This window comes from Rhinoraja longicauda, chromosome 24 (genome assembly GCF_053455715.1).
Source record: "Rhinoraja longicauda isolate Sanriku21f chromosome 24, sRhiLon1.1, whole genome shotgun sequence".
Taxonomy (NCBI): domain Eukaryota; kingdom Metazoa; phylum Chordata; class Chondrichthyes; order Rajiformes; family Arhynchobatidae; genus Rhinoraja; species Rhinoraja longicauda.
This window is the reverse complement of record NC_135976.1, coordinates 16388957-16412683: the sequence shown is the minus strand read 5'-3', so window position 1 is coordinate 16412683 and position 23727 is coordinate 16388957. Positions and strand designations below refer to the sequence as shown.

General features: G+C 41.4%; 1 protein-coding gene across 1 annotated transcript; it reads left to right on the top strand.

Annotated features, from left to right (window-relative positions):
- The first annotated feature begins 763 nt into the window (after positions 1–763).
- Positions 764–23727, top strand: LOC144605280 (protein FAM107B-like). The gene is made up of 5 exons (XM_078420380.1): positions 764–1099; positions 13708–13744; positions 20290–20458; positions 21930–22074; positions 23131–23727. Exons 1-5 carry the CDS (start codon positions 1076–1078, stop codon positions 23245–23247), a joined length of 492 nt encoding a protein of 163 aa, XP_078276506.1. The 5' UTR covers positions 764–1075; the 3' UTR covers positions 23248–23727.

Genomic DNA, 23727 nt, shown 5'->3' with positions numbered 1-23727 from the left:
AAGGAACTACAGATGCCGGTTTACAAAATAAGACACAAAGTGCTGGAGTAACTCAGTGGTTCCGGCAGCATCTCTGGAGAACATGGATAGGTGACATTTCAGTTTGGGGCATTTCATTAGACTGAAGAAGGGGCCCGACCTGAAACATTGATTGTTGAAAGATACAGCATGGTACCAAGCCTTTCTGCCTACCGACTTCACCCCAAGCATTGATCACCCATTCACACTAGTTCTATGTTATCCCACTTTCGCATCCACTCCCTGCACACTAGGCCAATTTTACAGAGGCCAATTAACCTACAAACCCGCACGTCTTTAGGATGTGAGAAGAAACATATTGAAAAACCTGTTAATTAATCCGACTTTCAATCCATTATTTAAATTAAATGAATTTGTGATCAATTAAAAATGAATCTCAAACCTGTGCTCCAAGCAAGATTATGAGAGTTGTATCTGACATCAATTTACATTTTTGCTTATTTATGGAATGAATTAGCTTCTGGTAGAAATGTTCTCATGAGTGAAAATGAGAAGAATGTTAAAAAAAATGTAGTTTTGTGAGTTTTATTTGTGACTGACTATTTCATCCAGAAACACTGAACTGGGGGCTGGCCTGTGAAGTCTTGCAGTTCATTTCAATGCACCATGGTGATGTCTTGTACTGTCATGGACAATTAACATAATTCCAGTGTATTTGTGCATCCACTGCCTGGAACAGATGTACTGGAATGAAGTGGCTGAGCTAATGCGATTACAGTCATTACACAACTATCTGCACAACAATACATGTTGATCACAGGAAGGGACTTACTGTTGGGAAGCCTGACCCATATCACTGTTAGTCCGCAGTGCAAGCATGTTATAAAAGCTCACTCTGCACTTGATGAAGAAACGGTTTTAAAATAATTTATTGCTTACAGATAAAACCTACTCCTCAAATTTTGTCTTCTCGAGTCATGGTTGGTTACCAGATCAGGGACAGCTCAGGATAAATATATCAGAAACCGTTAAATAAATCTTTTCAGAGGGGATTTTGTACCAACATAGAAGCAAAAATACAGATTCACTCCAAGGCATGGGAGGATCCCAAGGCAAAAGGGTAAGTTAACGCATATAATATGCCAGAAATCTGTGATGTACATTGATTCATTTTACTGTTGTATAATGTATTAACTATTTTTTGTATAATGTATTAACTGATTTTATTTCTTTATTTATTTATGCAAGTACATATATTATGTTAAGGATTACATTTTTAATTCATTTTTATTTGCTATTATTATTTTATTGGGATATTATTAAAAAAATAACTTTTCATTGCAGTTGGTTAAAGCTTGAGAGAATAAATAATTTCTTCATTTTTAAAAATATTTTTTTGTCTTTTGCAAAAAATGTTTTAGGTTAATTGGCCTCTGTAAAATGCCTTCAAGGTGAAGAGAGTGGATGAGAACACGGGATAATATAGAACTAGTGTGAAATGGGTGTTCGATGATTGGCGTGGACCCAGGGGCCGAAGGGTCTGTTTTCACGCTGTATCTCTAAACTAAACTAATCTAAATTTTACTCTACAATAAGTAAACATAAGGACACAATTTTGTATCTACTGCTTTTGTATGTTTATTCAATAACGCTTCTCATAGTTATAGTCACTAGACGGGCGTGGAACGGCTGGGCCCACATCTGCGGGCCCGGCAACCCTCCGTCCAAACCTCTCCTGTGAGCCCGGCAACCCTCACCCGACTGACGACACTCACCCACTCCATCCCCCCTCTACCCCTCTTAAAACTCCCCCGGGACCAGGGAGCGGGCGAGGGGGGAGAGGAAAGGGGAGAGGGAGCCACTCACCACGGCCCTGGGCGGCAACCGCTGGGGCTAGGTGGGAGCGGGGATTACACCTCCCGGCGGGCAGCACAGCAGCAGGAGACACGCACAAGATGGCAGAGCGGGAGGAGGAGGAGGAGAAGAAGGAGAGCGGCCTCAGTGTGTGTGTGTATGTGTGCCACACAGCCCACTGGGGATTGTAGTCCGGTGATGGTCTGGGGCGCTTGGGCCGGGCGGGAGTGGGGACTACACCTGGCGGGCGGCGGGAGGTGCGCACAAAATGGCGGAGCGAGAGGAACTGCGCATTGTGTCCAGATCTCCTGATTGCCATTCCGCCCCCATAGATCCTCTCTTCCACCCCCCCCCCCCCCCCTCACCCACTCCATCCCCCCTCAACCCCCCATAAAACTCCCCCGGGGCCGGGCGAGGGGGGAAAGGAAAGGGGAGAGGGAACCACTAACCCTCCCCCCGGGCGGCCAGCAGCAGGAGAGCTCTCCTGCCACTCCCGTCACTCGGGCGGGTCCCGTCCCCCTCCGAGCTCCCAACTGCGCATGCGCGGACCTTCTCCCATTGTGACGTCAAAAACAGAGGCAGGCGCGGACACGTTGGGTTCCCATTGTGACGTCGAACATGACTGAAGGCCAGGGGGAACAGAAAAGTGATTTTTTAAACTTTAAAAAGGGATTTTTAAAGTTTAAAAAGTGAAAAACCTTTAAAATATAACAAACATTTGAACCCCAGGACAATGGTGAGTAAGGTGGGCCTAAAATGATCGCGCTATAATGTACCATTTTGGCTGTATTTCCAGAACAAATAACAAATACATCCACAAAATGCTGGAGTAACTCAGCAGATCAGGCAGCATCTCGGGAGAAAAGGAATGGGTGACGTTTCGGGTCGAGACCCTTCTTCAGACTGATGTCAGGGGGGCGGGACAAAGGAAGGATATAGGTGGAGACAGGAAGATAGAGGGAGATCTGGGAAGGAGGAGGGGACGGGAGGGACAGAGGAACTATCTAAAGTTGGAGAAGTCGATGTTCATACCACTGGGCTACAAACTGCCCAGGCGAAATATGAGGTGCTGTTCCTCCAATTTCCGGTGGGCCTCACTATGGCACTGGAGGAGGCCCATGACAGAAAGGTCAGACTGGGAATGGGAGGGGGAGTTGAAGTGCTCGGCCACCGGGAGATCAGTTTGATTAATGCGGACCGAGCGCAGGTGTTCAGCGAAGCGATCGCCGAGCCTGCGCTTCGTTTCGCCGATGTAAATAAGTTGACATCTAGAGCAGCGGATGCAATAGATGAGGTTGGAGGAGGTTCAGGTGAATCTTTGTCTCACCTGGAAAGAGTCTGAAAACAGGCCCTTTGGCCAAACTTTCTCGTGCCAACCAACATGCCCCAGCCACACAAGTACATCTGCCTGTGTTTGGCCCATGTCTCTCTAAACCTATCCAATTCCTCTAAACCTATCCTATCTAAGTACCTGTCGAAATGTTTTTTAAACATTGTGATAGTATCTGTCTCAACTACCTCCTCCAGCAGCTTGTTCCATACACCCACCACCCTTTGTGTAACAAAGTTGCCACTCGGGTTCCTATTATATCTTTTTGACCTCACCTTAAACCAAAGACCTCTGATTCTAGATTTCCCTACTCAGGGTAAAAGACTCTGCATTTTCCGTATCTTTTCCTCTTATGATCTTGTACACCCCTTATCCTCTTGCGCTCTAAGGAATAAAGTGCTAGCCTGCTCATCCTCTCCCTATACCTCAGTTCTATCGTACACACTGGGGACAATTTACAATGGCCAATTAACCTACAAACCTGCATGTCTTTGGGATGTGGGAGGAAACCAGAGCACCCGGAGAAAACCCACGTGTTCACAGGGCGAACATACAAACTCCGTACAGACAGCACCCGAGGTCAGGATGGAACCCGGGTCTCTGGTTCTGTGAAGCTACAGCTCTACTGCTCTACTGCTGCGCCACTGTGGCGACATGCAAACATGGTACATCTCTTTCTAAGCTGTTCCAGTATGTTATTTTACTAGGACAACTCAGTTATAGACCTCATTGCAATTGAAATAACAGAGTAATATGTTTAGCGATCTGTTGGAATAAATGACAATAAACCACCTTGACTCTTGACTCCCCTGACTCAGTGAGGAAGCTATGATTGGCCTTGATATCAAGGCAGGATTTGACCTAGACTGTCTTTGAAGAATCCTAGGAAAAAGTCAAGGGGCATAAAGACCACAACAGTAGATGTTATATGTAACACAAAGAACAATGGTTGTGATTGTTGAAGGCCCACAATCCTAATTCCAACATATTGCTGTAGATATTCCTCAGCCAAACCATTTCCAGGTATTTCCACCAAAGACTTTTCCTCAATAATATCTTTACTGACGAATGCACAATATTCAATTCCATTCATAACTCCTCAGCAAATCATATAAAGTTCATGTCCACATATTATAAGACCCTGGATAACATTCAGGCATAGGCTGATAGGTGGCAGATGGCATTTGCTCCAGTAAAACCCTGGGGAATGTCCATGTCCTTCACACAATCTAACCACTGCCATTGCCATTAAATGGGTTTACCATTGCTGAGACTATCACCATCAAGATCCTGGGTACTGACCAGAAATGAACCAGCGAGACTAATATTGAAGATACGAGACTCACTTCCTGACATCCCAAAGCATTTATACAAGGCGTAAGCCCAGAGTTCATGATGGAACCTTCTCTACTTGCTTGGATTAGTAATAGAAGTCATGGAGCTAAGGTCACCAGTGAAGAAATTCTGCACCAGACTAATCCTTCATCCCTTTAATCTGCAAAATACTAGATGCAATAGTTTTCTATGAAGTGAACAAAAAACTTTTGTGGAAAGATACAAAGTGCTGAAGTAACTCAGCGGGTCAGACAGCATCTCTGGAGAACATGGATACGTGACATTTCAGGTTAGTATCCTTCTTCAGGCTGATTGCAGGGTTTGGGGGAGAAAGCTAGCCTTTCCCTACTCCTGCAATCAGTCTAAAGAATCAGCCCGACCTGAAACGTGACATATCCATGCGCTCCAAGGATGCTGCCTGACCCACTGTGTTCCTCCAACATTTTGAGCCTTTCCTTGTTAAATCAGCATCTGCAGTTCTTTGCTTCTACACAAAAAAATGTGGTCAGGCGAGATCGTAGAGGAACAAAAACTCTTACCTCCACCCATTCTGTACAGTTGTACCCACCAGTCAATACTCTGGTCATCCACATTACCTGTAGAATACAGAACAGTACAGCACAAGATCAGACCCTTCGGCCCACAATGTCTGTGCCGAACATGATGCTAAGACCAATTCTAATCTGCCAGCACAAAATCCATATCAAAATCCATATCCAAAATCCATATCCTCCATTACCTGCATATCCACTTGCCTATCCAAAAGTCTCTAAAAAGCCACCGTCGTATCGGACTTCACTACCACTCATGACAGCGCAGTCCAGGCACCTACCACCCTCTGGTAAAAAACAATGTCCCCCGCGCATCTCCTTTAAACATTGCCTCTCTCACCCATGCTCTCTACCCTATTCTCTAATATACTCTGGATCTACCTTTTATTTCTTTACATTTTAGCTTCATGGTCTTTTATGGAATAACATAACACAGAAGGTCCACTTCATATGGCCTGCCTCAACATACTTTCCCTGTGCCTATTTTACTTGTAAGTCAAAATCTTGATCTTACTTGTTAGTATACATACATTTTATTAAAACACAATGTAAGTACAGTAGCTGTTGACTTATTCTGGAATGCTGATAAGCGTTGTGTTGTGATTCAACAGCAGCACCTGGCAAAATCACATTAGTACTGTATACAAAGATTTTTATAATATCCACAATTATGATTATTTCAGCAATATACAGATTCCCACTTTGTGATATTTTAGCCACATTTATTAATCCATTAGAACATTGTTTTGTATCCATTGATGGCTTATTCAGTTCAGGACACAGAAAAAGTAAACTTAAATTGGTAGGTTTGGCACGTTTATTTAGCACGTTAATAATAGGTTATTTTAACTGAGTTAAAACATATCATTAGAATCTGCTGAAGTCTAGACTGATAAATAAACTTGTCTATGTCAGTGTATTTCCAATTGTATATTGCTGATATATTTACAATCATTGATATTTTTTCAACTATTGTTTATTAAAATAAATTTGCCATTGCGATAGTGTTATCATTCCAGTCCTTTTAACATTTTAGAGTTCCAGCATTTAACGTTTCAAATTTTTTAATTTTACCTGAATATCACATGGATTTGCAGGGAATGGAGAGAATGCAGACAGGAGATTAGCTTAATTTAATATCATATTTGGCATGGACGCTGTGGGCCGAAGGGCCAGTTCCTGTGCTGTACTATTCTATTTTTTATATGTTCTATGAATCATAATGTTACAGGACCAGAGATGAGAATCCATGCATGATGAGGTCTATTTTGGCCCATCCTGCCCATCCTGCCTATGCCAGTTTTTTGAGAATCAGCCTAGCCCTTTGCATTTCAGAAAATATTCCTCAACCATTTAAACAAATTTCATCCTAACCCTTTTGATTTATTAATCACCACAAATCTGTTTCCTCAGGTTCCCAAAATTTCTATCAATGGCAACAACTTGTTCATAGTTACTTTGTGAAAACCTTTCCAGTATGAAACACTTCCTCAGGAACTAGAGTCTGAGAGTAAAGCAGTCTATTTTTTATGTCCTGCCTGATTTGCTGAATTTTACAAGTTTTTTATGTTATAAAACAATATGCTGGAGTAACTCAGAGGGTCAGGCAGCATCTTAGGAGACATAGATAAGTGACGTTTTGGGTTGGGACCCTTCCTCAGATTTCCTTGTTCTCCAGAGATGTTGCCTGACCCGCTGAGTTACTCCAGCCTTATCGCGAACATTTCATTCTGCAGTACTGTTTTTGTAGACCAGCATCTGCTGTTCCTTGTGTTTTGAGCTTTTTATATACTTTTGTTTTCGGGCTGTGTTTTGCTTCTTGTAACTCTACAGTTGTGTCAGTTTGAAGGGCATTCATTTAACCAATCCTGGATTTTACCTGATCAACTTTGATCATCATTAAGTGAAACTAAAAGTGAGTGAAATGTTGACTAGTGTATAAACTATTGTCTTGAAGCCAGAGTACAAAGATAAATTGTCTCCCAGATCAATACCTACTAATGTTTACTTCTGTTTAATGCTACATGATTGGATCATACAGCATTCCTCTCTACAGAGTACTAGATTCCCTGCATAAATTCTACAAATGAAAAAATTGTTGCATTAAATGTAGCATGAAATCTCCTCTTCTGGAAGTAAATTTACTGTACACTCCAATTACATTGAATAGATAAGGTATTTGCTTTAAGGCAATCATCAAAATCTCAAGAAACATCTGCTGTATTTTTTAAACTCGTTCAAGCTAAAATAATCCATCCTATTAATTAGTTTAATTTTAAAAAGCTGACAAGTACAAATTTTAATCAATTTGGAAATGTCTTGACGTATCATCATGTTTGACATGATTTTAGACATGGAATAAAGTAGTTACCACCACAGTTTGTACTTACGTTCTTGAGAAAAAGCAAAAAGATTACCAGTGTGCATTCAAGCAAAGTTGGAGTATAATCTCGGAAAATGTGAGACTGATTCTAGGAGGCAGTTTCACACAACCTGGGCTTTAGATGTAAATAAGTGGATTTAAGTCATACTTTAAAATTTCTATTTGGGTACCCAGAAAGCTTTTTTAAAGTTGTCTAACTACCATATATAGAATATAGACATTTCTAGAGAAAATAAAAACACACGACCCACCAGGTTCTCGTTCGCCCACTCCCCTGACATCAGTCTGAAGAAGGATCTTGACCCGAAACATCACCCATTCCTTCTCTCCAGAGATGCTGCCTGTCCCGCTGAGTTACTCCAGCATTTTGTGTCTATCTAAGATACGATAGAATTTTATTTATCCCAGGAGGGAAATTGGTCTGCCAACAGTCATAAAACACAAGATACATGAAACGCACAAGATACATGAAACAAACGTTGAAGCACACGATATTTTCTCAAAACACTCATATACTCTATCAATGTATTATTTTCTGATAGTCACCTCATATTTGAATAGATCAAGTCTCCCTGCTACATCATCTCCATAGGAAGCTTGGTACAGGGGTTAACCATTTGCTCATTGAGATACGGTCCCAACATCTATGTGTTGGAAAGGTTCAAGAGCACGATCTTAATGAATAGTGGACCCAAAGTGCTGAAGTAACTCAGCGGGTTAGGCAGCATCCCAGGAGAACATGTATCCTTCTCTGTATTCCTCTTGTCAGCAGATCTTCCCCAGCCAACAATGGGCCATTATGGACTCCACCCTTCTTGAGGTCATCTGTTGCCACCCCAATTTGTTGTGGCCTTTTCTTACCTCCATTTTCCCCTCCACCCCCCATTCTATCTTTCAGTCTGAAGAAGGGTTCCGACCTGAAACATCACCTATGCCTTTTCTCCAGAGATGCTGCCTGACCCGCCGAGTTACTCCAGCATTTTGTGTCTATCTTTAGGAGAACATGGATAGACAATGTTTTGAGTCAAACCCCATCTTAATCGACGGTGGAGCAGATTTGGTTTTTGCTCCTGCTTTTTATGTTTGTATGACCAATTTAATGAGAAAATTATGACTGACTTACTGCATTTAATAGCACAAGCTCTTTTGAAATTGTCTTTCTATTTACCATTTGATATGTTGAGAGCAGAAGGGTCAAGGAAGGAGAGGACAAGGCTGGGGAAGCTTAGGGTAGACACAAAAGACTGGAATAACTCAGCAGGACAGGCAGCATCTCTGGAGAGAAGGGACACAAAGCTTAGAGGTTGGTTTATGTTCAAATTGACTTCATTGTCATTGTGCACAGGTATGGAGAAGTACAGATACAATGTTGGTACAAACACATATGCAATAATGGTGCAATATAAGAAAATAACTGCAGATGCTGGTACAAATCGATTTATTCACAAAATGCTGGAGTAACACAGCAGGTCAGGCAGCATCTCGGGAGAGAAGGAATGGGTGACGTTTCGGGTGCTACAGGTACAATTATGCACAAGTATGGTGAGGTTCAGATACCATGAAAAATGAAGTTCAAATGGATTATGAAGTTTGACTTGGGAGGAGTTGAAGGTTTGACTGTGGTAAAAAAGGAGGACATTTAATCATGGAGAAGGTTGATTGGTACAGCCAAGCTTGTTAGCTGAATTTTTCCTTTCAAAGAACATACCCGTTTGGATTCAGTAATTGTGGAGTCCCTTCTGATAGCAGGATTCTGGAACCAAGACACCCCTTGACTGTTCAGTCTATTTGGCAGATATCTGAAAAAGACACAAAATGCTGGGGTTACTCAGCGGGTCAGGCAGCATATCTGGGTTGGTGACATTTTGGGTCTGGACCCTTCTTCAGACCAGCATCTGCAGTTCCTTGTTTTTTACATTTTGGCAGCTATTTAAGTTACCCTTTGAGAAAACATTGAGTACCCAATTGCAAATTCTTCCCAATTAAACTCGAGATATTATGTTCAAAGTTGCATAAGTTGAGATTCTCACTTTAAATAATTTAACACAGAATCCAATTTGTCCAATCCATCTGTGTAATTAAAATTCCTTTCACATTTTTTCCTGCAAATTAGTTTATCCCTTGAAGCATGGCAATGCCTGGGTTCAGCTGTACTGAACAGGGTGAAATAGTTTTTATGGTCTGCACAATCTCATCTCTTTAGAATTTCAAGCACAATAATTTATTTTCAAGTGAGAACATGTCCAATTAGCAAATTCTGCACTCTATTTGATCCCAGCTGAGTTTATGACCCCTTAATTTGCAATGTTGCAGAAATTTTCTCCTGTCTCGTTTAGATTTTTATGTTTAGGTTTATTATTGTCATGTGTACCGAGGTGCAGTGAAAAGTTTTGTTTGCCCGCTATCCAAACAGATCAGATGTACCATTCATAAATCCAATCAATTCAAACTCAAGTTCAATAGGTAGAGCAAAGGGGAAGATACAGAGTGCAGAATATAGTTTTCAGCATTGTAGTGCACCAGTTCTATAGACAAAGTCCAATGTCATCAATGGGGTGGAGGTGAATTGGACAGTACCCTAGCTTATGGAAGGAGTGTTCAGAAGCCTGATAACCTGTCTCAATGGCTGTTTCTATCCCTCAATCAATCTGAAACAGACCTAAAGAGATTCATAGCCATTTCCAAAAGCTTCTAATTGCTTACACAGATCAAAGCAAGTTTTATTTAATTTACAACCTGCCCCAAATAATTTATATTTGTTTTGGCACTAGAAATATTCAACATTCTAACTAGAAACAAGCCAACAAAGCAATAGAAATTCACTCTTGAAATGTTAATCAGAAAATCTGAAATGAACAACTTTAAATTAAGTGAACCAAATCAAATTTGATTTTCTGTTTGCTTGAAATAAATGTATAATATATAGGGCAAAATACAAAATGGACAGACAATGTAGAGGGTTGGTAAGCTTCAGACTGATTGGAGTAGGGAGGAGAAAGCTGAAAAAGAGAGAAGGGGGCAGGAAAAAGCCTAGCAATTGATCGGTGGTTACAGGTGCGGGGGCTTTGCAAATGGGTGGTGTAAGTCAAGTCAAGTCAAGTCAATTTTATTTGTATAGCACATTTAAAAACAACCCACGTTGACCAAAGTGCTGTACATCTGATTAGGTTCCAATGGAAAAAAAAAAGAAACATACAGTAGCACGCAAACAGTTCACAGCGCCTCCTCAATGAGCCTCAAACGCTAGGGAGTAGAAATAGGTTTTGAGCCTGGATTTAAAGGAGTCGATGGAGGGGGCAGTTCTGATGGGGAGAGGGATGCTGTTCCACAGTCTAGGAGCTGCAACCGCAAAAAAGCTCACCCCTGAGGAGAAAGCTAGAGGAGAAAAGGGGACAAAAGGGGTCAGATGAGGAGAGTAGAGAAGGAGTGAAATGTAAAGCCACATGGAGGGATACAGTGGAAGGGGACAAGGGGAGGGGTGGGGGGGATAAAAGTGAATGAGGAATTCACGGATGGGAGATGATGTATGAAGGAAGGGAAACGAGCAAGGTGACTAAAATATAGGATTCCATTAACATATAGGTTTCTACCATCAACATTAAACCGCTGACCAATAGTTGTCAGGATTTGACCTAGTTCCCTTTTCCAACATCTATAAATCCCATTAACTTTTTACTACTCCAACACCATTTTACTAAATTGTTAATGGATAATTAACAATTGATTTTCAGGTAATCCTATCCAACCATTAGATCTCCCAAACTTCTTGTATTCAAGGACATATTCAGTCCAATGTCAAGTTGCTGTATTTTTTGGCCACAGAGCCTTGTTTTTTGCATAATTCAATTTCAATGAAAAATAAAATGGAAAACTGGGGCCTGTATGCAAAGGGCACAAAGCTCATGGTTTTCCATGATGTGGAAATGAATGGAAGAGCCCTCACATATTTGATGGCATTCAGTGGCAAGCAGTTGTATCCCATTTTCAGTATATTCATCCACACCAGCATGTCCCCCACTGACCATTTGTGTATAAACTGAGTCTGTGCAACACTTAACATAGAAGAGTACAGCACAGGAACAGGCCATTCGGCCCACCGCGCCCATGCCGAACATGATGCCGTTAAACTAATCTCTGCCTGCATGTGTGCCATTTCTCTCCAATCCATACACATCACTCAATGCTGATCCCTCCCCCGTCCTGTCAGCCAAGTGATCCTTGTCCTGTCATCACCTAGACCATTCTTCACAGAATCCTTGCCCTAACTCTCCACTGCTAAAGCCGCCAAGATAATCAAGGACCATTTCCATGCCAATCATTCCCTCTTCTCCACTCTGTGTGTCGGCCATAAGATACCAGCATCTGTAGTTCTTGAGTCCCCATGTGATACCATAACTTTCAGGTTGCTTATTCAGTTTTTTGTAATAATGTAATTATCCATTCTCCTCAGTAGATGGTGATATAAAACCTATTTAAGCTTTCTGCAAGTTGCTTAACTTCCATTTATAACAGTAATGTTTACCCACTGACTGTGGGCAATTTACTGGTTAAAAAGCACTGAAAAAAGTTATGGAGACACAAGCAACTGCAGATGCAAGTTTGGAAATAAAAGACATAAAGTGCTGGGTAACTCAGCAGGTCAGACAGCACCTCTGGAGAACATGGATAGGTGACGTTTCGCGCCGGGACATTTTCTCAGATTGAAGAGGTATGCATTGTTAAAACTATTAACGTAGTGGGTCTGAAGAAGGGTCTTGACTTGAAACGTCTGCATCAAAGATCAGTTACCCCAGCACTTTGTGTCTATCTTTGGTATAAACCAACATCTACTGTTCCTTTTAATTTCATCACAGATTGTGCTTTGCTGAAGACAGCAATATAAATGCCCATACAGAAATTAGCCTGGTGGATAAAACACTATTAGAGATGTAATTATTCTTTAATTCTTAATGGTGTCCTCTATGAAGACTCTTGAAATATTTTTTTCATACTTTTCTGAATTAAATTTCTGGTTTAACTTCCAGCCCAACTGAGTTGCTTAATCACAGCAAGCTCAACAGATTAAAAGAATAGACTTTGGTTTAGTTTGTGGATACAGCATGGAAACAGGCCCTTCGGTCCACTGAGTCCACGCCAATCAATGATCACCCGTTCACACTAATCCCACTTTCCCACATTCTCTCTACACACTAGGAGCAATTTACAATGGCCACTTAACCTACAAACCTGTATGTCTTTGGCATGTGGGAGGAAAGTGGAGCACCTGGAGGAAACCCATGCGGTCACAAAGAGAACATGTAAACTCCTCACAGACAGCACTCGAGGTCAGGATTGTACTGTGCTGCCGGAGCTCACCGGGGCGCCGCTCCGGCACCTCTGTAAAAAACCCTCAAATAAACAGCGGGGAATTTTAACTAGCGGGGAATTTAACAGCGGCTGCTCCAACAGCAGTGACAGCTCCGGCACCTAAACAATTAGCACTGTAACACTGCCCGGGTTTCTGGCACTGTGAGGCAGCAGGTCTACCAGCTGCCCACTGTGCTACCCAAATTGCATGATTGCACTTAATTGTTTTTGTTTCTTGCATTCACCAATATGTTTTCACATGTTTGCAAGTGGTAGCTTGTTTTATTAAAACAGCCAAACGCCCCCTCACTGTAAAAAAAGCTTAATTTAAAATAGTTTTGTTTAGTTTATTATTGAATTATTATCAATACTGAAAATGACAAAAAAATCTGAACCTGTTTTGTAAATTGTACTAGTGGACATAAGCCAGTTTATTAATGAATTAAATATATTTTAATATTTTCAAAATGTTTCCATTAATGGGTGTCGACCTAAAAGAAATAATTTAACTTAAAAGAACTTTCTCAATCAATTGCAAACAGAAGCAAACTGGATTTTAACGGTATAAACTGGCCACATTCATGATACAGATTTATAGGACTTGCCAATTTTATGGTGAGCCTTACCAATAAGCACAATGTTTCTAAACTAGATTTTTTGTTTGTTATATATTATCTATGTGTATCGTATTTGCAGCCCTGTTGTGCTGCTGCAGGTAAGAATCTCATTATTTCGGTGTCAATACATATGGCAATTAAACACGATTCTTAAGAATTAAAAAATTACTCAAGAGGTAACGAATGCAAAATTCAACAATCCTTTGATGATATGATAGCTTCACAAGATATCACCAGTAGCTCTGAGATATAGTTAAAAGCATTTGAATCAGTCTAATTAATTGTCCTTCTTTTGTTTGTCCACTTCTACAGACTGGGTTCAGAGGCATGAGAGAGGGGGCAAGATCTGGTAAGCAACAATTCATGTTTTCAAAAAGTTTGCGTCAAAAGCTAAAGCAATAATTGTCCTATGTTTAAAAGCCAATTCCATGAAATATTGTTTCTTACTAATACAGTTCAAAAGTAGTGATTCTTACTTTCATTCAAATTCCAAGGTTAAAATTCAATTCATTTTCTTTCTAAAAAACTTAACATAGGATAATGGATATTTTATTCATTCTAATCGTAATCAATGAAACATGAAAAAGAAAACATCAAAAGTACAGAGAGTCATAGTGATACAGCACGGAAACAGGCCCTTTGGCCCAACCTGTCCATGCCGACCAAGATGTCCTATGTATATTAATCTATCTGCCCGCATTTTACCCATATCCCTCCAAAGTCTTCCTATCCATGTAGCTGTTCAAACATCTTTTAAATGTTGTTGTAGTACCTGCCTCAACTACCTACTTTGGCAACTTGTTCCATATACCCACCACCCTTTGTGTGGAAAAGTTGCATCTCAGGTTCCTAAATCTTTCCACTCTCAGCTTAAACCTATATCCCCTGTTTCTTGATTCCCCTATTCTGGGTAAAAGACCCTATGCATTTACCCTATTAATTCCCCTCATGATCCTATACACCTCGAGAAGATCATCCCTCATCCACCTGCACTCCAAGGAATAAAATCCTAGCCTGTCCAACCTCTACCTATAAATCAGGCCTGAGCCCTGGTGATATCCTTGTAAATCTCCTCTGCACTCTTTGCAGCCTAACAGCATCCTTCCTATAGCAGGGTGACAAAAACTGAACACAACATTCCAAATGTGGTCTCACCAACATCTTAGTCATAGAGTCTTAGAGTGATACAGTGTGGTAACAGGCCCTTCGGCCCAACTCGCCTACACCGGCCAACAATGTCCCAGCTACACTAGTCCCACTTGCCTGCGCTTGGTCCATATCCCACCAAACCTGTCCTATCCATGTATCTGTCTAACTGTTTCTTAAATGATGGGATATTCTCAGCCTCAACTACATCCTCTGGCAACTTGTTCCATACACCCACCACCCTTTGTGTGAAAAAGTTACCCCTCGGATTCCTAGTAAATCTTTTCCCCTTCATCTTGAACCTATGTCCTCTGGTCCTCGATTCCCCTACTCTGGGCAAAAGACTGTGCATCTACCCAATCTATTCCTCTCATTATTTTGTATACCTCTGTAAGATCTCCCCTCATTCTCTTGCGCTCCGTGGAATAGAGATCCAGCCTTCTCAACCTCTCCATTTTGCTCACACCCTCTAGTCCTGGCAGCATCCTCGTAATTTTTTTCTGAACCCTTTCAAGCTTGACAATATCATTCATATAACATGGTGCCCAGAACTGAACACAATATTCTAAATGCAGTCTCACCAATGTCTTATACAACTGCAACATGACCTCCCAACTTCTATACTCCATACACTGACTGATGAAGGCCAAAGAGTCAAAAGCCTTTTTGACCACCTTATCTACCTGCGACTCGACCTTCAAGGAACAATGCACCTGTACTCCTAGATCTCTCTGCTCTACAACACTACCAGAATGCTTACCACTTACTGTGTAGATCCTGCCCTTGTTCAACGTCCCAAAATGCAACACCTCACATTTTTCCATATTAAATTCAATCAACCATTCCTCCACCCACCCGATCCAGATCCTGCTGCAATCTTTCACAACCATCTTCACTAGCTTCAAAACCACTAACTTTTGTATCATCAACAAACTTGCTAATTCTGCCCTGTATGTTCTCATCCAAATCATTGATGTAGATGACAAACAGTAATGGTCCCAACACTGAACCCTGAGGCACACCACTGGTCACAGGCATCCAGTCTGAGAAGCAACCTTCCTCCATCACCCTCTGCTTCCTTCCATGGAGCCAATTTGCTATCCATTCAGCTACTCTCCTTGGATTCCATGCGATCTAACCTTCCAGAGCAGTCTACCATGTGGAACCTTGTCGAATGCCTTACTGAAGTACATGTACACAACATCTACAGCTGTGCCCTCATCAAAACCACTAACGTTTGTATCCCTAATCAGCCCTTGCCCATCCAAATGCCTGTTTGACCTATCCCTCTGAATACTCTCCAGTAAATTACCAACTGCAGATGTTAAGCTCACCGGCCTATAGTTCCCAGCATTTTCCCTGCAACCCTTCTTAAAAAGAGGCACAACATTTGCGACCCTCCTGTCTTCCGGCACCTCTCTTGTACTTAAGGACGACTCATCCCTCATCCACCTGCACTACAACTGTAACCTAACTGCTACACTCAGTAGATTGACACAAAACGCTGGAGTAACTCAGTGGATCAGGCAGCATCTATGGAGAAAAGGAGTAGGTGACATTTTGGGTCAATAACCATCTTCAGGGTCAAGTACCTGACTCAATAACCTGACTGATGAAGGGCAAGGTACCAAAAACCTTCTTGACCACCCTATCTACCGGTGATGCCACATTCAAAGAGCTATTTACCCTCACTCCTGGATCCCTCTGCTCTGCAACACTCCCCAGGGCCTTGTCATTCACTGGGAAGGTACTGCCCCATCTTTGTAAGATTGCAAAGGTTAGGAAACTAGTGCGACTCAGTCCTTTACCAGTTGCTTCTGGATGCATGGACCCTTTAAACCGAAAATTGCAAATTCTCAATGTTGTACAACCCAGCTTTCCAATGAATGCTTAGGCACTTCATGCAAAAAAATAATGCTTTGGAGCAGAAGTAGAATTTGTGTTTAAATATTGCACTAAAGCAAAAATACAACTTAAGACATTAAATCTCTTGCTCTTGCAAATTCACCATTTTTTTAATCAGATGCCTGTTCAGTAACATAATTCTCTGTAATGATTGTTGCCCGGAGAAAATAGGTCACGATATTTTGGTAATCATGCATGTGTGCCTGGCCGAGTAATGTGTGGTTATGTAGGTATGTCCACATAGTTACCCCCTAATATTGAGATCATTTATTTCTTAATGCTTGCAAATATAAAGACCTGCAGAGTCCCAGTTTAGTAACACCCATTCTCTGCTAATCTATAGCTTCTGCATATGATAGCTGTCTCACTTTGACTGACAGAATATAGCAGAGTACTCAGAATGACATGTCAATAGACAATAGACAATTGGTGCAGGAGGAGGCCATTCGGCCCTTCGAGCCAGCACCGCCATTCAATGTGATCATGGCTGATCATTCTCAATCAGTACCCTGTTCCTGCCTTCTCCCCATACCCCCTGACTCCGCTATCCTTAAGAGCTCTATCTATGCAAATCCCTGAATTAAAGGTGATGAGTGGATGTGAGTTTCTGTGAATTGAAACTTTGAATGCGTGCACCACTGGACTTAGAAACAGCTTCTTCCCCTCAGTTATCAGGCTTCTGAACAGTCCTTCGATAAGCTAGCACACTGCCCACTTCACTTCAGTCCCATTGCAGACATCTGACTCTGTCTATGGAACTGGTGCACTATAGTACTGAGAACAATATTCTGCACTGTACAATATTCTGCATTCTACAATATTCTGTATCTTTCCCTTTGCTCTACCCACTGTACTTGAGTTTGACTTGATTGTATTTATGTATACTATTATTTAATATGATTGAATAACATGCAAAACATAGCTTTTCACTGTACCTTGGTAAACGTGAGAATAAAAAGACCTAAACCTAAACCTAAAAGAGAAATGTCACAAACAGCAAAAAACCCAGATTACTCTCATACATTTCGTATGAATTGAAACCTGTACCTTTATTTTTCATGGTGTTATTGTGGTCAGATTTAATCATTTGATTATGTACACCTCAGGAAATAACAGCCGTCCACACCAATTAAATTCAAAATAATATTCAGAAGCAAGTAGAGTGAGAGTGCTGTACGATAAACAAAGTCGATGTGTAACATTTTAAAACAAGTTAAAAGCAAATAGAATCATTTCAATCCTTTTCAGTGTTGAGCGACTCCAAAGAGTTATTTTTGCAGTTTTAATTCATACTAGACCAAGTGGACCCGTTGAGTCCATTCCTCATAGAGGGGGGGCAGGGAAGGGGAGAGGATGTGACTGAGAGGGTGAGCCCTGGACCCGAAGTCTCTCCTGCATTGGTGTAGCACCCTCAATTCCCCCCCCCCGCACTCAATCCCTCTTATGCCCCCTCCTCCCCCCACTGACACACTCCATCTACCCTAGCCCACTCCAACTTGCCCCTCCCCTGCCCCCACCCCCAGTCCCCCAGCCCTGCCTCCACCCCATTCCCCTCTCCTCACCCCTATTCCCCCCCTCCCCCGACCCCCACCTCCCTCCCCCACCCCCACTCTCCCTTCCTCCATTCTCTCCTGCCCCCCAGTCCCCCTTCCCCCCACCCCATTCTTTCTTTCCCCCTCCCCCCACCCCCACTCTCCCCGTCCCCCGACCCCCACCCGCACTCTCTCCTCCACCCACTCCACCCAGAGGCGAGAGGTGAGGTGAGAGGGGAGAGGGGGGAGGGGAGAGGGGAGCGGGGAGAGGGAATGACTGAGGCCGGGTGGGCGGTGGCGCTACCGGCGGCCATCTTGTTTTGGCGAGTGAGGAGCAAATGAAGTCGAACGTGGAGCATTGTGACGTCAGACGCTGATGAGTTTCAGGAAATGGGTTAGAAAGTGAATTTTTAAATGGACAGAGAGTTTTAATAATATATATATAGATATATTCTATTAAGCAGAAACAAAGAACTGCAGATGCTGGTTTGTACCAAAGATAGACACAAAGTGCTGGAGTAACTCAGCGGGTCAGGCCGCATCTCTGTAGAAAAAGGATTGGTCATGTTTCGGGTCGAGACCTTTCTTCAGACCTCTTCTGCCCTCTATCCTAAGCCACTGAATTCTTCTTGCAATGGAGGATCACAACTGCACACAATACTCCAAATGAGGTCCAACCAAGTCCTATAAAGTGCATATTGGCTTCCTGGCTCTTGTACTCAATGCCCTAACCATTGAAGGCAAGCATACCATATGCCTTCTTTATCTGTTTGTGCAGCTATGGATGGCTAATAGAGTCATAGAGTCAAACAGCATAGAAACAGGCCCTTCAGCCAAATTTGGCAACGCCGCCCAACATGTCCCATCTACACTACTCCCACCTGCATGCATTTGGCCTATATCCCTCTAAACCTATGCTATCTATGTAACTGTCTAATTGTTTCTTAAATGTTGCAATAATCCCTGCCTCAACTACCTCCTCTAGCAGCTTGTTCCACACACCCACCACCCTTTGTGTGAAAAGTTACTCCTCAGATTCCTCTTAAATCTTTCCCCCTTCACCTACACCCTCTGGTTCTCAATTCCTCTTCTCTGGGCAAGAGACTCTGTGCATCTACCCAATCTATTCCTCTCATGATTTTATACATGTCACTAAAATGGCACTAATAATGTCACATCTATAATTAAAACATTCCCTGATTATAACTAAAGCAATTTATAAAACCTGCTTTCTTCAGCTCTGTGCATGTCTGCATGTTGTTATATGTGCATGCGTGTACATGTCTTCATATCCTCATGCCTGCACCCGCATGGTTTTCCTCTGTTCTGAAGTGTTTCCAGAAATTTTGTTTCAGATTTATAGGGACCTCAGTTTTGTTTTTTATTTTAATTCTTCTCTGTTTGAGTCAAAAGTAATGTTGTCAAACTGACAACATCAGCATAAAATATTTTGGGGATAGACACTAGGCTGAGACCTTTGGCTATCAGAATAGCCAAAAGCAGTGCTTTCTTTGTACACACAAATGTACTGGCATGCACAATTAATGATCTTAAGGAGAATCATAGATTTATTAGCATGGAAACAGGCTCTTTGGCCCAACTTGCCCATGCCATCCAAGATGCCTCATCTACATTAGTCCCACAAGCGTGCATTTGGCCCATTTCCTTCTAAACCTTTCCTATCCATATACCTGTCCATATGTCTTTTAAATGTTGTTGCAGTACCTGCCTCAACTACCTCCTATGGCAGCTCGTTCCTCGTACCCAACATCCTCTATGTGAAAAATTTAGCCCTCAGGTTCGTATTAAATCTTTCTCCTCTTACCTTAATGAATGAATGAATAAGTTTATTAGCCAAGTATGTGCATATACAAGGAATGTGCCTTGTTAAACTTATATGCTCTGGTTCCTGATTCCCTTACTCTGGGTAAAAGACTGTGCATCTACCCTGTCTATTCCGCTCATGATCTTATACACCTCTAGAAGATCACCTCTCATCCTTGTGTGCAACAGGGAATAAAGTTCTAGCCCGCTCACTCTCTCCCTATAGCTCTGGCCCTCGAGTCCTGGCAATGAGAGAGGTTGGACTTGGATTGTTTTCTCTGATACATCGGATGTTGAGTTGCTTACCTTGTATTTTAATTTAGCAAATAATTAAAATTGCTTAATTTAATTATTGATACACAGAATTGATACGCAGTCTTCCACCTAATGATTTTACCTCAAACAAATTATCGCAGCCAATGTTCAATAGTAACATGTACGTGACACTGGTTCTCAACACCTGCATAACACTAGTTGTTCACTATAGGATATGCCTGGAATGGTAACAAAGAAATTGAACTGGGACTAAGCAAAGCTGATGTAACTCAGCCAGATGGCAATACTGAGCTCATTAGACCCAGGAAGCTCTATAATCCTGTGAAAGACTCCAAGAGTTATCGGGCTCTTCATTGTGAATTAGTATTAAGCCACAAGAGGTGAGTCCTACTTAATGGATGATTTTGTATACTGGAGCTGTGATGTTTATTTTGGTTCTGTGAATGTTTCTCAATTAAACATTGCAAAGACAAAACCATTGCGTTTAGTTCTTGCCATTGTTTACACAAATGCCAGAGACTTGGGGAATCAGTGGATAACATTAAATTAGGTAATACCGATAACATTTTAACATAAAATTCTCTAATTTTAGCTAACTAACCTACAATGAGCACCTCCGCCCAACTTTCTGACCCCACTCTCTTCCTCTGTGCCCAACGTTGATGCACAATCATTTCTCACTCCTCCTCTCTCCTCCACCCCCCCTCCCCTCCCCTATCCCCCATACCCTCCATCAACATTCCTTCCTCTGGTTTCAGATTTCATATCTCTTCTATCCTTATATCCTGATCTCACACATTTTGTTTTTTCATCTCTGTCCTTTGTCCAACCATCTGCCTATCAAGATGCCCTCTCACCTGTATCCACCTATCATTTGTCAAATTTTGTCCTGCCCCCATCTCTATTTGAAGTGGGAGACCTCAGAGGCAACCTTTCCACTCAGAGGGTAGACTGTACCTGGAACCAGCTGCCAGAGGAAGCTATAGAAATGGAGACAATTACAACCTTCAAAACCTTTGGACAGATACATGGATGGGAAGAGTTTAAATGAATATGGGTCAAATGCAGACACATGGGACTATCCCAGAATGGGCAAGTTGGGTAGAAAGACCTGTTTCCACATTGGGTAACTATGATTCTCTTAGTCTACAACTAATGGAATTAAATGGGAAAAAAATGTCTACTTAAAATGTAGTAATTTCTTCTCATTCATTTCGATGGAGATGTACACACAGACTCAGTGTGCAGAATTTCCCCAGCCTGAAAGTGTGGAAATGTTTGGATATTTCCGCTGTCTGGTTGGATTCAATGGGAAGTCCACACAAGGAATGCAAGGGAAGAATGCCAGTATTCTAAAGTTATGCCAGTGCCGGACTTTGGGACTTTGATGAAGAAATGCATCTACGACTTAGTGTGAACATGGATGCCTGGGTAGAAAATATTTCCCATTTATCAAATTCATGGAATATGTTGCTTATAACTCATCACAGTTGCTTATAACTCATCGCAGTAAAAAAAAGATTAATACTGGAATTTGCTTTGGAGGTATTATGACATGTGGAAGGGAGTGATTGATTGCAGGACAACAGCACCTATCTCAACTATTATCTAATACAGCAGGGTGTGGCTTTGTTTTCGTTGGGGTGGATCTGCTTGAAAAATAAACTGTCAATTCTATTTTATTTCTCAGCAATTAAATGCTGCTTTTAAAATGCTAACGAGAACTTTGCAGCTTCAGTGTGTAACTTAAAGCTGACTTAACAAACATTGAATTTATACTTTAAGGGTCAATTCAAGTATTTTAGAAACTGCTATATAAAGAAGTACAACTTTTAAAATTCTCTCTCCCAGAGGCTTTGCACTCCCGAACAAACCCGAACTCCAACGAGTGATGGAACAGAGAAAATATGATTTATTAAGGGAACAGGAAAAAGCTCAGAGACCCAAAACAGATTTTGAGCAAGAACTTAACAAAAGACACCAGAAGCTGGAGCAGGTATATTTTGACTCCATCATTTCACCAAAGCCGAAATCAATAATGCTGTTTCAATTATTCAAAGTTTCTATGACAGTTCATACTACAAAAGTTACTGATAAGACACAGGTGTTGATACATATGTGTATACATTTATACATGAATTTTAACTGGGGTAAACCATTCTTCACTTTCAATCCCACAGTGCTTCTCAATTGTATACTTAGCAATCTACTATCATTCTCTAAGAAATGAATAAAGTACCAACGACAATTTCCACTTGTGTTTTTGCTGCTTTTTTAGCTTTTAAACTACATGCACAATATAAGTTCACCGAATAATTTTTCCACTTGTTTCCATGATTATGAAAGTGTCTAAATTGATGCAAAGATTGCAGAATTCTCAGTAAGCTGTGCCCCAAATTTCTTAACGCTCATGTTTCCTGTGACCAATGCTGGTGCTTTATTGAATTTTCCTGCATTGGATTCTATGACCTCAGGACTGCCAATGGCCCCATATTAGAAGGGACAATCTGATTTGCCCTGCACAATCAGTACAATCTATCCTCAGCTCGGGGTCAAAACATCCTTCAGTTTGTTTTGTCCACAAGTTGGAAAATAAGACCAAAAAAAAATCACTCAATATACTAATAAAGAATGGCTTCAAAAGCCCATAAGACTGATAAGAAAGAACAATTACTAAAAGCGGAGAGGGAGTGAACTGGAGTCATTGAGTCATACAGCTTGGAAATAGACCCTTTGGCCCAACTTGCCCACGCCGACCAACGTTTCCCATCTACACTAGTCCACTACACTATCTGTACACTGTGGATAGCTCGATTGTAATCATGTAAAGTCTATCCGTTGACTAGATAGCACGCAACAAAACAATAATATTTCTCCCCATCAGTAAAAGGTCCAACTCCACTTTGAGTTACTTGTACACGGCTTCTCTTCAGTATAAGTTGCACGTTCACCTTTACATAGAGGGTGGGGGGGTTGCAGTCATGCATATTATTCTTTTAAACTGTTTAAAATTCACATTGTTTTTGAAAATCGCTTCACTTTTCATCGACAGTATGCAGAGGAACAGCAAAAGTTGGAAGAACAAGAGAACGTGCCAGAGTTTGTCAAAATCAAAGAAACATTGAGGCCAACAAAGAAAGGAAGTGCAGAGAATGGCCAGATGATCTAGTCAAGTATGAAATGATTATCAACATGTGCTGTGCCTCAGTGCTATCTATCCAAGTCCATGGGGTCATGGCAGAGAAGAAGCATCACTTCCAACATTGAACTGTCTGATCTCTGTCAACATTTGGCCCATTTCACTTCAAACACAACTGTGCCCAAAATTGAGCATCAATCATTTTTATCATCTGGCAATTGTTCCATCGATTTGGTTGTTCTCAACCTTTTACATGTACGTTTCTCCACAGCTGCAGACTATTTAAAATTTTGTTTCAGTCATTTTTGCCAGACATAAACCATTTTATCGTGGGTTATAATCTACGACAGGTCAGGATACCTATTACTAAACAACTATATCGCTTTCCCGATATCCCAATGATTTTATAACTGTTTGCACAGAAACTGTAGTTAACTGAATGTGACCGGATCCTGAATGGGTTTATTGGAGCAAAGAAGTAAAGCTGTTTAATTAGCTGTTTGTACAATG

Excerpts from the sequence above, each read along its gene's own strand:
- LOC144605280 (XM_078420380.1), top strand. The coding sequence starts at position 1,076 with ATGGGAGGATCCCAAGGCAAAAGG. Across the intron at positions 13,745-20,289 it reads GAGAGAGGGGGCAAGATCTG|GATATGCCTGGAATGGTAAC; the intron begins GTAAGCAACAAT and ends TGTTCACTATAG. Across the intron at positions 20,459-21,929 it reads TTAGTATTAAGCCACAAGAG|AGGCTTTGCACTCCCGAACA; the intron begins GTGAGTCCTACT and ends TCTCTCTCCCAG.